General features: G+C 36.7%; 1 protein-coding gene across 1 annotated transcript in view; it reads right to left on the minus strand.

Annotated features, from left to right (window-relative positions):
- Positions 1-2,386: 2,386 nt before the first annotated feature.
- The window catches only part of SEMA3E (semaphorin 3E), a 239,004-nt gene continuing 222,010 nt past the window's right edge, over positions 2,387-19,380 (minus strand). The window contains exon 17 of the mRNA XM_060632356.3: positions 2,387-6,686. Coding sequence (XP_060488339.3) covers positions 6,234-6,686 — 453 coding nt within the window. The 3' untranslated portion in view covers positions 2,387-6,233. The remainder of the gene's footprint in view (positions 6,687-19,380) is intronic.

Raw genomic sequence — 19,380 nt, forward strand, 5'->3', positions numbered from 1 at the left:
TGCTGAGATCTTAAGCAGAGAATCCAGCTAAGACATGTGCCTTGACTTTGGACTTACAAAATTCACAACATGATAAACTTGAGTTGTTTTGTGCTGCTTAAAACAAACAAATGTGTAAAATAAGAAACTCTTTAACGATTCTTTCAAATTAGAATTCATGGAATAATCTCCAAGAGATCATCTCACTTGTCACTTTTTTTTTTTTTTTGGTTGATAATTGAGTTTATAATTTTGTATTCTCCTTCCCCAGAAACCTAATTCTGATCCACAGAGAAGAAATCAGCTACAGTTTGGAAACACCTACAATTTGCAAACTGATATAAGCCAGCAGTCATCTTTGCTGAGAGGCCACCTTTCCCACATATCACTGTTTATTTAACTTGAGGTATTTTCAGATGTTTTGGAAATGTATCTATTGGCTTATTTTGCATGTTTCTGTGTATGCTTAACCTCTGCACCTTTCTTTCCTTTCCTTCAAGTATTAGTCTGCTAAGGCTGCTATAAGAAAATACCATAGGGGCGCCTGGGTGGCTCAGTCAGTTGAGCGTCTGACTTTAGCTCAGGTCATGGTTCCAAAGTTGGAGCCCTGCACTGGGCTCTGTGCTGACAGCTCAGAGCCTGGAGCCTGCTTTGGATTCTGTGACTCCCCCTCTCTCTATGTGTCTCTCCCCTCATCTCTCTCTCAAAAATAAACAAACATTAAAAAAAAAATATTTATTTATTTTGAAAGAGACGGAGTGTGGGTGGGGGAAGAGCAGAGATAGAGGGAGACAGAGAATCCCAAGCAGGCTCTGTGAGGTCCGGGCACAGAGCCCCGACACAGGGCTCCAACTCATAAAACGCTGAGATCATGACCTGAGCCGAAATCAAGAGGTGGAAGCTTAAGCAACTGAGCCACTCCGGCACCCCGAATGCATTTGAAAAGCTAAGCTCTTATAAGGTTTCAAGCTGCATCAAGTGAAAAATAGGATTTGGAACTTTTTTCAATAAAAGCTGTAGACACATTCTAAGAACAAATACAACTCAATTTTTCTTTATTGATCTAACTTAATGGCATTATTAACACTTCTACGCTTTAGGAAACACCTGGTCCAGTGCCTGGCATATAGTTTTTGAATAAAAAAAATGGGTGCATGTTTTGGTTCCCTTGAATAACAGGCAAGAAAGTACTATGACCATAACCGTTTCTCTACTTTCCTTGGACCGATGACTGTTTATCGAAACAGCAGTTTCGGGGCACCTGGGTGGCTCAGTCGGTTGAGCGTCCGACTTCGGCTCAGGTCATGATCTCACAGTCTGTGAGTTCGAGCCCCGCGTCAGGCTCTGTGCTGACTGCTCAGAGCCTGGAGCCTGCTTCCGATTCTGTGTCTCCCTCTCTCTCTGACCCTCCCCCATTCATGCTCTGTCTCTCTCTGTCTCAAAAATAAATAAACGTTAAAAAAAAAATTAAAGGGGCGCCTGGGTGGCGCAGTCGGTTAAGCGTCCGACTTCAGCCAGGTCACGATCTCGCGGTCCGTGAGTTCGAGCCCCGCGTCAGGCTCTGGGCTGATGGCTCGGAGCCTGGAGCCTGTTTCCGATTCTGTGTCTCCCTCTCTCTCTGCCCCTCCCTAGTTCATGCTCTGTCTCTCTCTGTCCCAAAAATAAAAAAAATAAAAAAACGTTGAAAAAAAAAAACGTTGAAAAAAAAATTAAAAAAAAAAAAATTAAAAAAAAAAAAAAAAGAAACAGCAGTTTCCTTGGGTTCCTCAAATACTACAGAAGTAGGCCCTGTATTATAAATGAGTGCGAGCTTGAAACAAGTATAAACCGTTACCATTAATGGCGTCCTATCATAAAGCTGCCAGAAACACTGTCTGGAAGCTGCCGCCAGATTCTTGCTTTAAAGCTTTGTAACTAATTACTGACCAAAACAATTTTCCTTAAAAAGAGAACTCCCAAAGAGAGTTTCATTTAACACCAAATCTCATTTAAATGACCTCTCCAAGGTCTAATAAAAATAGCAGAGAAAATGGCAATTTACATACATTAAGGTAAATGTTGCGGTCTGCAAAAATTGTCAATATACTACTTGTTACCATTTCAAAAGCATTCATTCCTCATGTCTCTTATCTGGATGATGCAGCTTTGAAAGGAATTTCAGGCTGCTGGTTCTAGAAACAAGATGTGGCAGAAAGAGACCCACACGCTTCAACGTAATGAGACCAATGGACTTTTTCCTTCTTAAGAAAGTTGACTGACATTTTCAAGGAAAGAGAAGTGAATTCTTTTCTAACTTCTTAAAGAAAACGAACACTAGTCTAGCATTGAATGTTTACATTTAGGCTTGACACGTTAGGAAACTTGAGTTTAACGGGCAAAAACTTAGGAAACATTCCTCAGACAGCACTTAAGGGTTCAGTAAATATTTATTTCTTTAGCATCTAAGTTGAGCTAAATACAAATCGTACATAATAGTACAGGCAAATGATGCAGTGCATAGCGGCAAATCCATAGGATAGTCAAAGGGACACACTGTCCATGGTCTTTGCACCTTACCACTAGATGATAATAAGTCTCATGGCTTATAATCAGTGAAAGAAATAAGAAAGCACATGCTGTTATGGGCCCAGGCAAATAAAAGGAAGCCATATAGGCCAGAACACCCCAATACAGTACTCTAGCTATAAGCCACTTAAACACAAACAGAACACATTCAATTATAATGAGAGCCAAAATATAACGCTACCTTCCCGAGAAAAAATAAACATACCAGCTTAAATAACACACTCCAATCAAAACAGCGTTCGTGGAAAATCTATTATTTATACCTGATTCAAATGCAACAGGTGTTGGCCTGAAAAATGAGCACTGCTTTCGAAAAAGCAACTTGATGTGATGATACTCTGCTGTAAGAGCAAGAACATGGACTCCTTATTGTTATCATAACTGCAAGCACTTTCTCCCGGGATCTCAAGTTTCCACACGAGGCTAAGCAGTTCTCTTAATGTCCCTGTCAGGCTAAAGACAACTCACTTTTAAGGTCAACAGCTGTTGTGTTTGTTTCATGCTTAACACCAACAGGCAGAACTATGTATCATAGTTTACAAATTGTACAAAAGCTCATAATCGCTACGAAGATTTACAAAGCCCTACACCCTATTGCGAATATTAAACACTCAATAAAAACATCCTAACTGTTCAGCTAATTTGGGGAAACACAAAAACTCCAAAATATATACAGAATTGCCGCTTACTAAACAGGCAAAGACTTTCTGCTCCCTTTTATGTAGATTTCTTACTCGCGTTTATTTCTAGTTTAATCCCTGTTTTTCCAAGTTAATAGCTTTGCATTGAAATTTTCAGTGATAAACACATAGGAAAAAAATTAGCAATGTAGAATGTTAGACATGGAAGAGACCTCACAGATCATGAAGTGAACCCTCTTGGAGTTGTAATCCTACTTGCTAACAAACCTTCATCTCTGTATAGCTGACATAGAACTGAACGAGGAGGTGTGCACGGCTTGACCTCAAGGCTCATCCTATACACCGGGCCTCTCTGCTTGCAGAGAATGTCCTAGCATTGGTCTGAAAAAGCAGGAGACCGATCCTGCATGGAGGTGCCTCTTTGAACCTAGGAGGGGCAGTTATGATTCTTTCTCAGCTTAATGTTTGTTCCTAGAGGGCATGATTTCTCTTCACCAGGTCTCTGGGGAAAATACGGTGAGTCAGGGCCGACTCTTATTCCCCCAAGTCTTGTAGGTAGCTAAGTACATGCCCTTCCTGAGCTCAAGAAAAAGAGGATAAAGCTGATCAACACATTAGTGATTTTCTAAGCCTGGACATTTCTGAAAGGAGACCCTGAATTTGAACTCTGACACCAGACCGAATAAAAGACTGGGAAGGCGTTCTGTGGTAGGTTTCAGATTCTCAAGAAGGACAGCCACATAGGTTGTTGGTTTGTCTTTTGAGAGGGCAATACAGCTTTATCTTAAAGTACATTGTGATGTGTTCCTGTGGTGCAACGCATCTGCACACGTTTGGGGGAAGAAATGGGGAGACAGTAAGAAAAGGGAAAAAAAGTATGTATGAATGGAAATTTAGTGCTCTTAATTGTGGACTTGAGTCGTCAACATTTTCTTATCAAGATGCTCTTAAATTAGCATTTTAAAAAGCTCCCTCTCCTTAATCGTCATTTCATATTCCTTGAACAGCTTCAAGGTATATTTAATTCTTAAGACTTATTATCAAAGTTATTTTCCTCAGTCTTATCTCTTCAGTTACGAAATATTTTAGCTCATAAAGGACATTACTGTTATCCTTGTTAACAACTGCTTATATGCGCTATTGGGATTAAAATGTCAACTAAGTATGTGCTATATGCCTTACTTAAAAAAACAAAACAAAACAAAAAAAAAAAAAAAAACCTGAAGAGAAAATCCTGCTTTCCTTTTTCCTGTATTAATGGAAGAATATTTTCAATAAATCGTGCTTTACTGACTTATCTGTTCACTTTGAGTATTTCAGACATAAACTTTGCTAAGGACCCCTGTAATCTGTGGTTATGGTTCTACTTCTTCACACTGGGTGGGATTTTATTGAAATAAATACACGCTGTTTCCAGTTAACACTGGTGGGCGGCAATGACCTCCGGTGGATTCTTGAGGAAACAGCAACTGGCTTTTTCAGAGAACGTTCTTTTTCAAAATATTTCTATCCTTCAGAACTTTTGGAGCTTCATGGCTTAACAAACGAACTTCTTAGACTTTCTTAAAACACTTTTGTATTTGGTAATTTTAAAATGAAAGTATAAGCTATTCCAAGTTCTCCACACCTTAACTTTCTTAATTATATACTCTGTAAGCTAGCTTTGAAAGTTGAAATGAATATCTGAATATTTAAATAAACATTCGTAATTGTTTTCACGTGTAATTCGCTTGTTTTTAATTTTTATTTAAATGAAAAATCTCAACAAAACTTCCTATATTAGAAAGGTAATCACTACATTAAAAGGTGAAGGACGGACTTCAAGAAATAAGCATTCTCAAAAACTTTGGATACTATTTATAAAAGTAAACGTGCTCTGGATATCTCGGTAGTTAAGTGACCCCGTGAAACAATTTTGTTATTTGTTAACATAAAATAGCGAGGGAAATTAGATATCTGAGCACAAATTGCTTTAATATTTTAAAGACAATAAACATGTTTCTGGAGTGTCCTTTATATTTGAGGGAAGATTATTTAGAAGGCATAAAATTTAAGTTTTAATAGAGCTTCAGGGCTATAATATCTTCATTTTTGGCCTATGAGGTAATAAATTATTCATAAACACATTATTTCCATCTTAAAGCATGACATAAGCAGTGAGACATTTTTAAGTTTTTCTTTTTCTTCTGAAAATGGACAGGATGTATTAACAGAAACTGCTTTCAAATCTTTACTAGACAATCCGTAGAAAGAGAAAAAAGAGAATATACTTTTTCTACCACAAGAGGGTAGCCAAAAACTTTTTCAGTTAGATTTCTAACTGTAACTTCATCTGTTTTTGGCATATTTTGCTGTCTTTCTGAGAAGTTATCTTAATGTCATTCTTTCTGCACTGGAGTGAAATTCAAAGGATGTGTTTTCATCATGAAATGTAACTGTAGAGAATGTGGCTTATTGAATGTTTTATGAAGGGCATGAGCCTCAAGGTGACCATAATTTTTCTTTCACGGTTTACAATAATTTCAACACACCTGGCTTCATAAAACTCATGGTTTAGATACTAATACAAGTTTTGTTTTGTTTTTTCTTTTCCCACTAATACAATTCTTAAAAAGTACAGACAGTTCATGTGAGAATGATAAAGTATTTGGTATTCTTTACCTTTTACATCATAGTGGAAAGGTAGAATTCAGAAAGGTTAAAATATATATTTAATTTTCACATGATTATTAACATCTCTAATTTTTCAATATTCCAATAACCGTAAGTCTTCCAAGAGAAAATAATAATTGCCATGGAAAAGCAGCCAGGTACTCAAAACTACAGACAAGGTCACTTTTTCATAAATATTGTTTAGAAAAGTTAGTTAACTTTATGTGATTTTTAACCAGTCAAATGAGTACGTATAATAATTTATCATAATACCTTCACAGTCATTTCTGTATTACAGAAATCTGTTAAGCGATACAAAGCTGGATGGTTTCTCATTTTGTTTGTTTTCGGTTCCAAACATAAATTCTTCAGAAGCCAGGAGATGGTGTCACGCCGTCAGGAGTCCAGCGTGTGCCTGGGCAGGCGATAGTGCTCAGCTTTGGGACGAAGCTTCTTCTCCTGTGGGTTGGCGTACTTCCACTTGGAAGGTGACATTTTAAGCTTTTTCCTCTTCTTATCTGTGCACCAGACCTTTTCACAGTATTCTTCCACTCTCTGGAAGTTGCTATAACCAATCAGCTGTAAGAATTCCTTGTACCATGGTTTTGCCCCCTGTGGGATGATACTCTGGGCAGGACAAGGCATCTTGGGAGGCCCATCCTCTTCCAAGTCTTTGTGAAACATCTCCTCTACTCTCTCCTCTTCTACTACCTCCAGGGTAATTTTGCGGACGGTATGGACAAAACCATGCTCTACTGTCTGGCAAAAATAGGTCCCAGCATCCATTTTTCGTACCCTAAGGAAGAGTAAGCCGAGGTCCATCTTGACTACTCTGTCATCTGTCTTCACCTGCAAGAACAAGAAAATCAATGGCACTGGAGTATTATCTAGGAGAGAACACCAGCCTATAACCCTTTTACTATCATCAGATTTTTAATTTTTGTTATTACATGATGAAATCCTGAGAGTCACACATACATATGAGAGCGAGCAAGAGAGTGAGAGTGACTGAGAGAGGGGGAATGACTAATTAAATCAGGTGTGTGTGTTGAACTTACTTGAGATCACTTCATATAATGATTTTGACGTCATTTCACATCAATATTATTAAGAGGCGAGTGAAAGAGCTTTCTCCCTAATGATTTCAATTAATCATTAGAAAAAAAATATCTACTTCAGCACAGCACTCAAAGTTAGACTAAAATGAAGATCTATCAAATTTATTTTTTTTCTTAGTAGACAGCACAAATGCCATTTCTCCCATCAGTAGATCAAGGGTTCTTCCCTGATCATAAGGACCTGGGTCTTCCCCAGATCATAAAGACCAACATTTCCATAAGGATCTCTCTTAAGAGAGGTGAGAAACCTTCACTCTCTTTCTTTACAAAAAAAAAAAAAAAAAAAAAAAAAAAATCATCCATTAAGTGAGCATGCTTATATTTCTACAAGGCTTTCTACTTAACAGAGACTTAAAATCAAGCCAGAAACATCCATATTCTTCTCGGAAGAATTTCACACTCTAATAATTTTAAGTTTGCATATAACTTCAGGACTTGAATACCTTATGTTTGTGAAATAATAAGTTATGCACATTATTTCTATAAATTATTACAATTCAAGGTAAGAAGAGCCCAATAAAGCTTTTGATAAACAGCTCATATCTTACTACCGATAGTTGTACTAGTGAGGATATGATTTCACATTAGACAAATCTAAATTGAAATTTTGGCACTAACTGTGTGATCTGGGGCATTTATGTATATTCTCTTAGTTTTCTTTGTAAAAATGCAGATAATCCAAATGTCACTTGAATGTTGTGACGTTTCCATAAAATAATGTATAAGTGAAAACACTTTGTACAGGGCTATCAACACCGACCTCTACCTTTGTGTATACATTCTTCTAGCTAAAAACAAACTGGTTTTTGTTTTCAGATGACCCCAGATCATGCCATGATGGTATAAAGGTGACTCACACCTTACTGGCTGACTTCTCCCTTGAGAATACAAAACAAAAGCGATATTCTCCTTTGCCAGTATAAAAGGGGCATACGGACAACCAGAACCACTTTGGGAGCAAAGACCATTAAGACAAGCACACTTTTGCCCCAGTGGCAGGTATTGGCAAGACCTGCTGGGCTCACCTTTCCTGAACCTTAATCAGTTCCGGCACGTCCAAAGTTGCAATGTAATTACTCATGTGGACTCATTTATATAATCTGTGAATAATGTGACAAAATGGCGTTAGCAGTGTAGTAAGAGATGCATCTCAAATAGGAATGTTAAAGACAAATTATGAGACACTCAGAGGGTGTTTTTTTTTTCTTCAGCCATGTAGGTAAATAAATTACTCAGCAGCTTTAGAGTGACACAGTTGGGTGAAGGGGCTCCATATATCCTTGATATAGGCTTCATTTGACTTGATAGGACTATGTCCAAGTAGGCAAAACGTTAGCTCCACTAACTCAGGAAGTTCTCCCGTGAGGGATCAGGAAGAGCTGTCATGCCATAAAACACACTACATACGTCACTACATAAAACAGTTGCTTACTTGGTGACAGGTTTTGCTGAGAAAGTATCCTTGGCAACTGCCACAGCCAATACCTCTTAAATGACTTGGAGTCACTGCTCACATTTACCCCTACTTAATCCATAAATTCACCACCATGCCTTGGATGCTTCTGACTCTGAAACACAACCTCCATTGTTTTTAAACTTATGGCTGCATTTGACATAGAGGGACCTGCCTTCTTAAACTTTTTTCTGTGTGGTACCTGCCATTTTACTCTCTTGGCTCTCCTCTTGGTTCTTTCTTGGTCTTTTGGTGTAGATTTCTCATTCTCTCTAAGGCACAATCCTCTACCCTTCCCTGATCTCATGTTTTATTTGCATTCATTTGGTAAGTCTTCTGTTTCCTCATTTCAACCAGCTTCCCTAAGACAGATCTCACACACAGATTATCCACTGTTTTGTATTTCCTGTTAATTACAAAACACTGACTGAAACTTACACCATCTTTCATTATTTACAATCCAGTGTCTCTCCACACAAACTGCACCTCCCCATTTACTAACTTCCCTATTCCTGACAATTACATTATTCTTCTTCTAGTTCCTCTGTCCTCATGTGTTGTCATACTTCTTACTCATTATTATGCCTTCATAGCCAACACATCACAAATTCCTATCAACATCTCTTCTGTGGTGATGGTGGGAAACATTCATTCCATTTCACCATTTTCCCACGTTAGACTTTCCCACGTTAGGCTCTTCTATTTTGTGACTGATTCTTTGACTTTATCTCACGGTAGATTCCTCCCAAATCTTCCTGCTTTCTGTGTCTGCTGCTATGCCCAGCTTGATTCTGTTTCGGGACCTATGCTGTTGTACCTGCCTGTAGGGACTTCCCCACTGCTGGTTCCTTATTGGAAAAGACTGAATGAAAATGTCATCTCTTCAAACAGGCCTCCCTCACAGCACTGTAAGAGTGTACTCCTTCCCTTATTACCACCATGTCATCTGTTAACCTTTCTACAAGTGGGCATGCAAAATTACCTGCAAAAAAGAACAAGTCCTTCAAGTAAGTTTCTTTTGACTAATACCTTTCCCCTTTATTTCAACAAATGTGTATTATTTTACTCTGTTTCAAATCTCACTTCCTTTTATCATGCTCCTTATTCAGATTCTATTGCTTGCCCAAGCAAGTGAAAATTGTTCAGTTAACCAGATCTTGCTTTTTCTTTTTTTAGAGATAGAGAGAGAGCAAGCAAAAGAAAGAGAAAGCAGGGCAGAGGTGCACAGGGAGAGAGAATCTTAAACAGGCTCCATGCTTAGCGTGGAACCTGACACGGGGCTCGATCCCATGACCCTGGGATCATGACATGAGCCGAAATCACGCGTTGGACCCTCAACTGACCGAGCCACCAGGTGCTCCCAAATCCTGCCTTTCTAAATCCGTATTCCAAAACAGCTTACTGCAGTGTTTCTCATAGGTTGGGTGGAATAGGTACGTTTCTGGTGATCAATCAGTTTTATACAAAGACTTCGACTATTGTGTTTAGTTTTCACGATAATGTAAATTAATACACTGTATTTGGGATCATGGGGAAGATCAACTTCATTGTTAGTATTGGTGTTTATCATAGATTCTGAACTATTTTCAAGGCTTCAACAGTTTCCAGCTGCTGACAACAAAGATGAATGTAGTATGTTAATGATACGTTCCAGCCAGATGAAAACCAAACAACATCCCGATGTAGTAATGTACATAAAAAGTTTTGAAGTCACTTGTATCAAGTGTCAGGGGGATTGAGTCATCACACAGCAAAAAGTGCTCCAGGCAGATGTTTTATACACTCATGGACACACACACATATATGATTGTCTGTGTCCCATGTTATGTTCATGGAGATGCCTTATTTCAGTGAAAAAAAAAAATAACACATTAAAGATTAAAAAATGCAAGTATTTATACCTTATTCGTAAATTTATTTTGTTTCTACATTTGAATAAAAGTTACAAGCAAAAATATGCACTCGTTTTATTCTTGTGCATATTTAATAAACATTTTAATATAAATTGTGCCAGCAGCACAGGACATTTTACATTCAACGGCACAAGGTGGGAACAACCTGTAGATAGATACACCAGAGCCAAATCTTCCTCTTTGTAACTCCTGTACTCAGTTCCTTGTAGTGCCCCTTTATCGCTTCCATGTCTTATTCTAGTCTTACCCTTTCTTTCTGATAGCGAACTCCCTTATACTGTCTACCAAGCCACTTTTTAAAATTTCTTTCCAAGTTTACATTTTCATTTCTTAATGAATATTTTATTTTCAGCCAGATAGGTCTCATTTCTTTTTGTAATTCACTAAGCATTCACATTTGTAGCACACAAGCTGGTATTTACTCCTCTTCAAATAATTTTGTGATGCAAATTTTTTCCCTTTAACCATATGACAAGTTTCATAAGAACAAATGTCTATCTCTTAATTATTCTAAATAGTCCATAATGAGTAGTGTGCTCAGAATACAGAGAAATGACAACATACTAATTAGTCCAGAGTGTGCAAGAATGCAAGACAATGGGATATCCCAGTAATGATATATCCAGAAGTTATTCACTTGTGGATTTACTCCAGAAGTAAATCCAATAAGGATTTAGACAGGAAGGAAGCAAAGATGATTTGAGGAGCAGTTAGTAACTATCAAAAGGGCTCTGCTTTGCAGATATAAATAGGAAAAGCACTTGTAGGACACTGTTCTCACCTGAAAGGAATCTGCATACCAACACCCTCACTGAATACGATCCTTTATCTTCTCCTTACTCTATATCCTGTGCGAATGCAAATATGAAAACAGGAAAGTCATCTATCCTAGTTTCTGGCATATACCAACCAGTTTATGAAAGTGTTCTAAAATAAAACAAAAAGCAGAAATGAAGATAAATACAAATCCTTGACCACTGGATTAGGAGTGCTGATTTTTTCAAGCATGTATTTCTTTCAAAATCAGAAACCCAACTTGAGAAACACCGCACTGTGTATATATAAAGTCCACACTGGTTCAAAGATGTGGAGGCATGACAATTACAATGGGAGCTGTCCTACATCATTTATTTGCACATTGGAGATAGTTCCTGTCTCAGAATGTAGGTCTCCCCTCTTGGTTATGGTGTTAGAAATTGAGAAATAAAAGACATTTCAATTCTGAAATCTGGACGGCTGTATGCTATATGGACGTTAAATCGCCTTGAAAGTTAAATGTATCTTCCATAGCCTATGGATACCCAAAAATAAAAAAAAAAAAAAGACTTAGAAATTTGTATTCGAAGTCCTTCCATGATTTAATCTTTCCACTTGAGTCCACATGGGCACCTTCGACAGCAAATCTTGATTACACAATTGTTTTCATCAGCTGTGCTTTCTCTATGTCTGAAGACCTGATTTCCTTGTTCAAGAAGATGATACATAATACATCCCTTTATCAAATATTCCTATAGGCAATCTACAAAAACAAAGCATTTCTTACTCAAAGCGGTTTTAATATTCTGAGTTATAAAGATTGATTCAGTATGTTTCGTAATGTCTAACAAAAAAAAAAAAAGGTAACTGAACAAAGAACTCTGCACATCTGGTAGCTGGTCAGGAAGAAGGAGTGATTTCCATGTGTATCAACCATATGGTTCTACACTTTTCATAGGAAAAGAACAGACACAGGCCTTGAATTGGTTTCTTTTGGAATATATTTAACAATGAAATTAGTTTTAGTCAAGAAATAAAGGCCAACAATTTATATAATTGTTTGCTTATCCAGCCTACCTTCAATACAAAAAAAATATTGGTTGACTTACAAAAAATATGTAATACAGCATAAAAATTAAGCAAAACTTCTTTTATAAAAACACTTTCTAAATCTGCTTTATGATGGAGAGTATTACCCAACAGAAACAGAGTGAATTACTTGATGGCACATTTAGGGAAACCTATCACACTATATAAAGAAATAAAGTTGTAGGTATATACTTCAGATTAAAGACCCAAATGTGGAAAACCTATTTAAGTTTATTCATTTATTTATTTTAAGAGAGAGCTTGAGTGAGTGAGAGAGAGAGAGAGAGAGAGAGAGAACGCATGCATACGTGTGAGTGGGGAAGGGGCAGAGAGAGGAGGCGAGAGAATCCCCATCAGGCTCCGTGCTGTCATGAACCATGAGATCATGACCTGAGCCAAAATCAAGAGCCAGACACTTAACCACCCAGGTGCCTCAATTACAACGTATTTCTAATACAAAAAGATGCTGAGAGGTCATAAATATGAACTCAAAACCATACTGTAAAAACAATGTTACACTGAAAAACATCAACTATATCAGAGAAAAGCTTGAACATTTATATTCAAGAACTAATTAATGTACAGAAGATTCAAAGGACTCTAAAGAGAAAAATAGGGAAAAAATATATAAACAGGCAAATCAGAGAAAAAACAACCCAAATGTTTAATAAGTATGCAAGTTAATGTTCAATCTTACTAGCAATTTTAGAAATACGAATTTAAATAACACAGCACCTTATCCCAATAAGAGAGGCACAAATTAGAAAATACCAAAATTGGTGAGAGTGTGGGAAAATGAGAATCCACATAAACTGCTTTGATGGTATAGATGATGCCAAAATTCCGGAAAGCAAGCTGACAAAACTGTAGAAATGAAGGCTGTCAGAAGGCAAGAATGCAGAGATTTGCACTCACATCTGTAGGAGGTTATGTGAAGAGATGATCCTTAAACATGTCATAGTGGGAATTAATTGGTCCACTCTTAGGGGTGTTGATCAATTAAGAGCAATGAATGACTGCTATGGGATATGGGATATTAAGTTGCAGTCAGAAACAATGAAATAAAGACACACACGGCAACAGTGATAAACTATAAAAACACAGTGTTGAGTTATAAAGAGAAACAGAGTAAGATCTCTAACTCAATATTTTTACAGTTCATGAATACTCAAAATGCTATATTCTTGTTCAATATAGTACAAATGATGTAGTATTGGACTTAATCCAATCATTACAATGCATGCATATGGCAAAGCAAAGATGAAAGTGGAGAAGGGTGGTCCAGGAAAAATTAAGTCAAACAAGAAAGGAGATCTGTGTGAATCCATTACGACAATGTGCTATGAACTAAATAATATGACTATAGTGATTATCTTGGTTTGGCAACCAATAAACCAGGTCTATAAGATCTGTTCAAGCTATGGTATACTGTTCAAGCTATAGAAATCATATGATTTCAGAAATAATGCTAAAAAAAATAAACAGCAGAGTAAGGGTAATGTTTTATTAAAAATTTCCAAAGATAAGAATAATCAGGACAATCAAGATGAAGGGAAAATAGGAGAGGATCAAAGAAAGATAATGTTTGGACACATAAATGTTTATCATAAGGCACTAAACAACTACCATATTTGGAGTAGAAAGTCAACACTAAATTACCTAGTGACCAAAGCAAAGGGGAGAGTATGATAAATTTTAAGACCTGAATGTCTCTAAAGTATATTTTTGAAGTTATTCTTTATCATAGGGAATATAGTCAATGATATTGTAACAGCCTTGTATAGGGACAGATGGCAGCAAGCATAGCACAGCATATACAGAAGTTGAATCACTATGCTGTACATCTGAAGATAATGCGACATTGTGTGTCAACTATACTCAAATAAAAAAATTATTATTAAAAAATAAAAGTACTCCTTACATCAAGTACATCTTTCTCTGGCAATGAGGTCTGAGAAAAAAATCTCTTCTGTGTTTTCATAAAATGAGATACAGGTGTCCAAAGAGCAGCATGACAGTAAACACAGTAAATGCAAGTACAGTTCAGTATAAGCTATTCTTTGGGACTAAGACGATGTGGTACAGATACACAGTTCTATGCTCTTGTATCTTCATGCAGATGTACCCTTTTTATTATCTAGAAGACTATGTGAACTATAACTTTCATTGGAACAAAAGAAATTAAAAAGAGAATTCCTATGTTTGCTATTTTTGAAGGTCTACCATGTGCTTGACACCGGCCTTGCTGCGTTACCATGTTAGTGTAATCAGAAGCCTCGAGTCAGAGTAATCTTAGTGGGAAAAAACATAGATCTGCATTTGATTCCAAAGATATGGGAATTTTAATTTTAAAGATGTTAAGTATTCTCTTGGAAAATTAACCAGAGAGAGTTCTATCTAAACCACTACATCAACTTCCATCCTTAAGACCACAAACTTGCTCTATGTTTTCCTTTTACAGGAACTGTGTCTTTACCACTGCGAACGAAAAAATGAAACTAATGGGCTCTACTGCTAATTATTTCAGAACTAAAATATGGAGCAAATGACATTATAAAAATATGCTTGTCAAGGCTGAAAATGTAAATTATGAATATCTACTTGTAAAGAATTGTTAGTTTAGAAAAGATGAACCGAGTTTTTTTTAAAGACTGAAATGAAAACACCAAAACGGCTAAGCAGATGTTTCAAATGAGGCAGAGTTCATGCACTTTATGTTATGACAACAAGAAAAACAAATAATATTCATGTAGAACAAACCTCATGCTTTCAGTACATGTATATAAAGACAAAATCGTAAACTTATGGCTGTCATTGATCCCCCAGGCTTCCTGTCATGGGTTACCATTGGGAAGGTCAAGAAAATATGGGTCATCTAGCAAACAAGATAGAATAAGGATGAAATTTCACATCATATTTCTCTCAGTTTTGATGACATAATAAATGTGCAACATCAAGAGATGTAACTTGTATACTCCATTTTTCTTTGTTCTGTTTTTACAAGAGAAGCTGTCTCCACAATGCGCTGAATCATCAATAAAATTATGTTTTACTTAAAGCTGTACAAATTCTGTGTGGATGCAGCAAACTCTGGAAGGGACTGCTGGCGGATAAGGTAACCATGCCTCTTAGATTTCTCAGCAGTAATTAGATGACTCTGATGAATTTGTCCTACTCAGTAGGTGGTCTGAAAGCAGAGTTCAAAGTGACAACTTGTGCCATCCAGTTAACAAACAGAATTGAGAGAGTGGGGTGAAACTGAAGTCTTGGGGTTTTGATGTCAACTTACATTCTCTCTTGGATTTTTTATAATAAACATGAACATGTGCATCTGTGCATTATTTAAGCAGTCTGCACAATACATATAATCAGCTATTTTAAAGTGAGAGACTTTATTTTTAAGACACATAAGCACACACACAAAATATTTTCCCTTAAATAAAGAATCTACAATGGAAAGATCAATGAGGATTAAGGGGAAAATGAAACTTCCATGCTTACCAAAGAATAGATTGTGATGCTGATCTTATGGGCCAGCAACTTTCTTGCCTGCCTTTTAGCACTTTGGAGAATATTTTATATGTTTTGGGATTGCCCCCCCCCCCCACCAGTTTCTTCACTTGGAATTTACGTACATTTATTCAATTTCTTCGTGGAACTCTACCTTGTTTACAGTGTCTTTGGGATACACATTGGTTTTATCAGTAAAGGTCTAATGAACAAAGTCTGAAACAACACACTGCAAGAAACTATTCATATTGTTTGGTTTTAATGAAAACTCATTCCAATGACATTATAGTGCTCAGCACAAAATGGTGGCTTAGTTATTCGTGAAAATATTTTTTTCTCCAAAATACAGAGATATTTTTCAGAATAATACTTATTTAATAAAGCTTCGCTCTACCTCAAATCAGAGGCCAAAAAACTTCCTGTAAAGAGCTATATAGTAAAGGTTTTTGGGCTTTGTAGGTCATATGGTCTCTGTTATAAGTACTCAACTTTGTGGTTATAGGATGGAAACATCCATAGATTCTAGGTAAACACATGGGTGTGGCAGTTTTCAAATAAAATTTTATTTACAGAAGAGGTGGGAGACCAGATTTGGTCTCCAGACTGTAGTCTGCCAAACTTCTGCTTTAAATCGTCGTCAGGTTCAAAGACATACTCTATCTTCAGGTTAAAATCATATACTCCAAACTTACAACATTCAAAGTGAGTAATGTGTTAAGGTAAAAAGTTATTTACTTATGTTACGAGTAGCTTGAACAAACTAAGGTTTTCTTTATCATGATTACTGAGAAGTACACATACTGAATAAACATTTAAAACTAAGCAATAAATACATAAGTAAATTTTCCCTCCTTTACTTAGTTTTAATATGTAGTGTTTGTGCATTCTAGAGAAAGAGAAATGTACAGAGAAATACTTCACTTGTCCAACCAGTGTCATAACAAGTATGAATTCCTTTCCTTTGGAATGTTACTCATGATGAATTTTTGCATTTTGGGAGCTTATAAATTCAAGTATATGGAACTGAGAATTCATAAACTAGCGTGTATTATTTCCAGTGCTTTAGTTATAACAGTTTTGTCTTCTGAAATTACAAAAATATAATTTATATATCCTTATACATATAAAGAAGATTTGAACTGATATTCCAAACTTAAATAATTATGGAATGAATTTGGAACAGCTAAACTTGGATTTTGTGGACGAAATTATCTTCCTTATCCACATACATAAAATCTTAATTTTCTTTTTTCCCCCTTCAGAAAATGAATGGTTTTTCTCTTCCTTCTTGAAACTCACTCCTTAACTTTTGTTTATATTGTCTCCCACAAGCTCTTTATCTTGCTTCATCAATTAGCTGCACATTTTCTTCTTTATGGCTTCTTCCCTTCAACCTATAAACATGACTAAGTCACATTTTTTCTTAAGTCAAAAAAACCTGGAAGTTCTCTCTACTCTTGTCTCTCTCTGTTGACCTCTTTCTCACTCAAACCTTTAGGTAAAATACACGGCACTAGCTGTTTCTAATTCCCCACAGCCTCATTCATCAGCTAACCTATTGTTAGATGGCTCCTAGCTTAACCATTCCACTGAGCACATTCTCACTGGACACTAGGTACTTATGTTCTGAAAATTTCAAAGTTTTCACTTTGTCTTATAGAATTTGTCTTCTAATTTTTCCTGGGATGTGGGTTTTCGCCTTGCTTCTAGGCTTTGCTCAAAATCACTTCTTATTTAGTCATTCTCCAAGGTAACCTACACAGTTGGAGGTACCATGACATTGTGACTAAGGGTCTAGAATTGAAAATAGAGTATCTGGTCTGAAACTCAAACTCATTTCACAGGCTATGCAATACTGTGAAAGTAACTCAATCTCTTTGTGCTTCAGTTTCTTTATCTATTAATTGGGGACGACAATACCAGGTATTTCATAAGACTCTTGCAAGGATTAAAAGTATTAAAATATGTAAAATTCATAGAACAGTGCCAGGCACACCGTAAGTGATATTGAAGAATGACTGCTGCTATATTATTCTTACTTTTATTACCTCCATGAATTTAATTACTGCCTCTTTGCTGATGTCTCTCACATCTCTTACCATTCCAAATCTTTCCTTTGAATTCTATATTCCTGAACATACATACACCACAGGAAATCTCTACCTAAATGCTTTACCGAAGACCTCGGTTCAACATGGCCAAAAATGAATTCAACATCTTCTAAACTTTCTATTCCTCCCTGTGTTCTTTAAATCATTGTTATTGCACCATCTACTACCAAAACACCCAAAGAACATGTCAATCATTATGACTGCTTCTCTTGTATCTCACAAATTAAATGCACAGCGTGTTCTCTTATAAAAATGAAAAGCTTTTTTTTTTTTTTTTTTTTTTTTTTTTTTTCCGTTCCTACTACCATTGTTCAGTTCTGGTCAAAAGTCTTCCATGTGACTACTGAAATACCTTCTTAAACAGTCTTCGTGACACCCACTTATCCTCAAAGCTTACAAACAAGATTCAAGAGTAATGTGTCTAAAAGGTTGTCTAAGGGGTTCTCATTGGCTTATAAATAAAGTGAAATGGTTCCTTGATCTGTGTACTCATTTGTGTATCCTCATTTCCAGCCACAGATCTACACATACCACATTGTTTCTCATCCCCATCACATATGCTCATCCTATTCTCTCTGGTAGTTAACTTCTACTCATCCATTAAGACCTAGCTCACATGTCACCTCTGCCTTGAATATTTTCCTGATTGTCTATCATGCAGCCTCCACAGCCAACCTGTTGGTTGACAGTTTTTCTTTTCTCGTAGTTTCTTTTTTTTAATGTTTATTTTATGATTTTGAGAGCGAGCAAGCGAGCAAGCAGGGGAGGAGCAGAGAGCAAGAGGGAGACACAGACTCTGAAACAGGCTCCAGGCTCTGGGCTATCAGCACAGAGCCTGATGTGGGTCTTGAAGTCACAAACTGTGAGATCATGACCTGAGCCAAAGTCAGACACTTAACTGACAGCCACCCAGGTACCCCATCTTTTCTCATATTCCAACATAACTTTTATTATATTTTTTATATATACAATATATTCAACAATATAATTATCAGTTTACATTCTTGTATTCACTTTAAGACTACAGGCTTCTAAAGGGCTAAGGCCTTTATTCATTACCAATTAAGGTATCCTCTGTGTATTTTTTATTTAAAATTGTTTTTCAATGTTTTATTTTATTAAAATTTTTTTTAACATCTATTTATTTTTGAGAGCCAGAGAGAGACAAAGCATGACTGGGGAGGGGCAGAGAGAGAGGGAGACACAGAGTCTGAAGCAGGCTCCAGGCTCTGAGCTGTCAGCACAGAGCCTGATGTTGGGCTCGAACCCACAAACTGTGAGATCACGACCTGAGCTGAAATTGTACACTCAACCGACTAAGCCACCCAGGCACCCTTTCTCTGAGTATTTATTGAGCTCAAAACACTAATTGCAGACACTTTAAACAGAGAGGAGACCAGAAAGTTGAAAAAGTATTCATTCCACCTGAGAAGTTACATAGCCTTCAGGATTCTGAATAATAACAGAGGGCATGTAAAAATCCCATTGCTATCATGTGTATGAGGCAGCCACATGTACGTTATTTGACCTTGAATATAAAGGCACTCTGAGAGTTAATGCTGCATCACATAATATGAAGGTTTATGTCCCTAA

This window comes from Panthera onca, chromosome A2, assembly GCF_046562875.1.
Source record: "Panthera onca isolate mPanOnc1 chromosome A2, mPanOnc1 haplotype 2, whole genome shotgun sequence".
NCBI lineage: Eukaryota > Metazoa > Chordata > Mammalia > Carnivora > Felidae > Panthera > Panthera onca.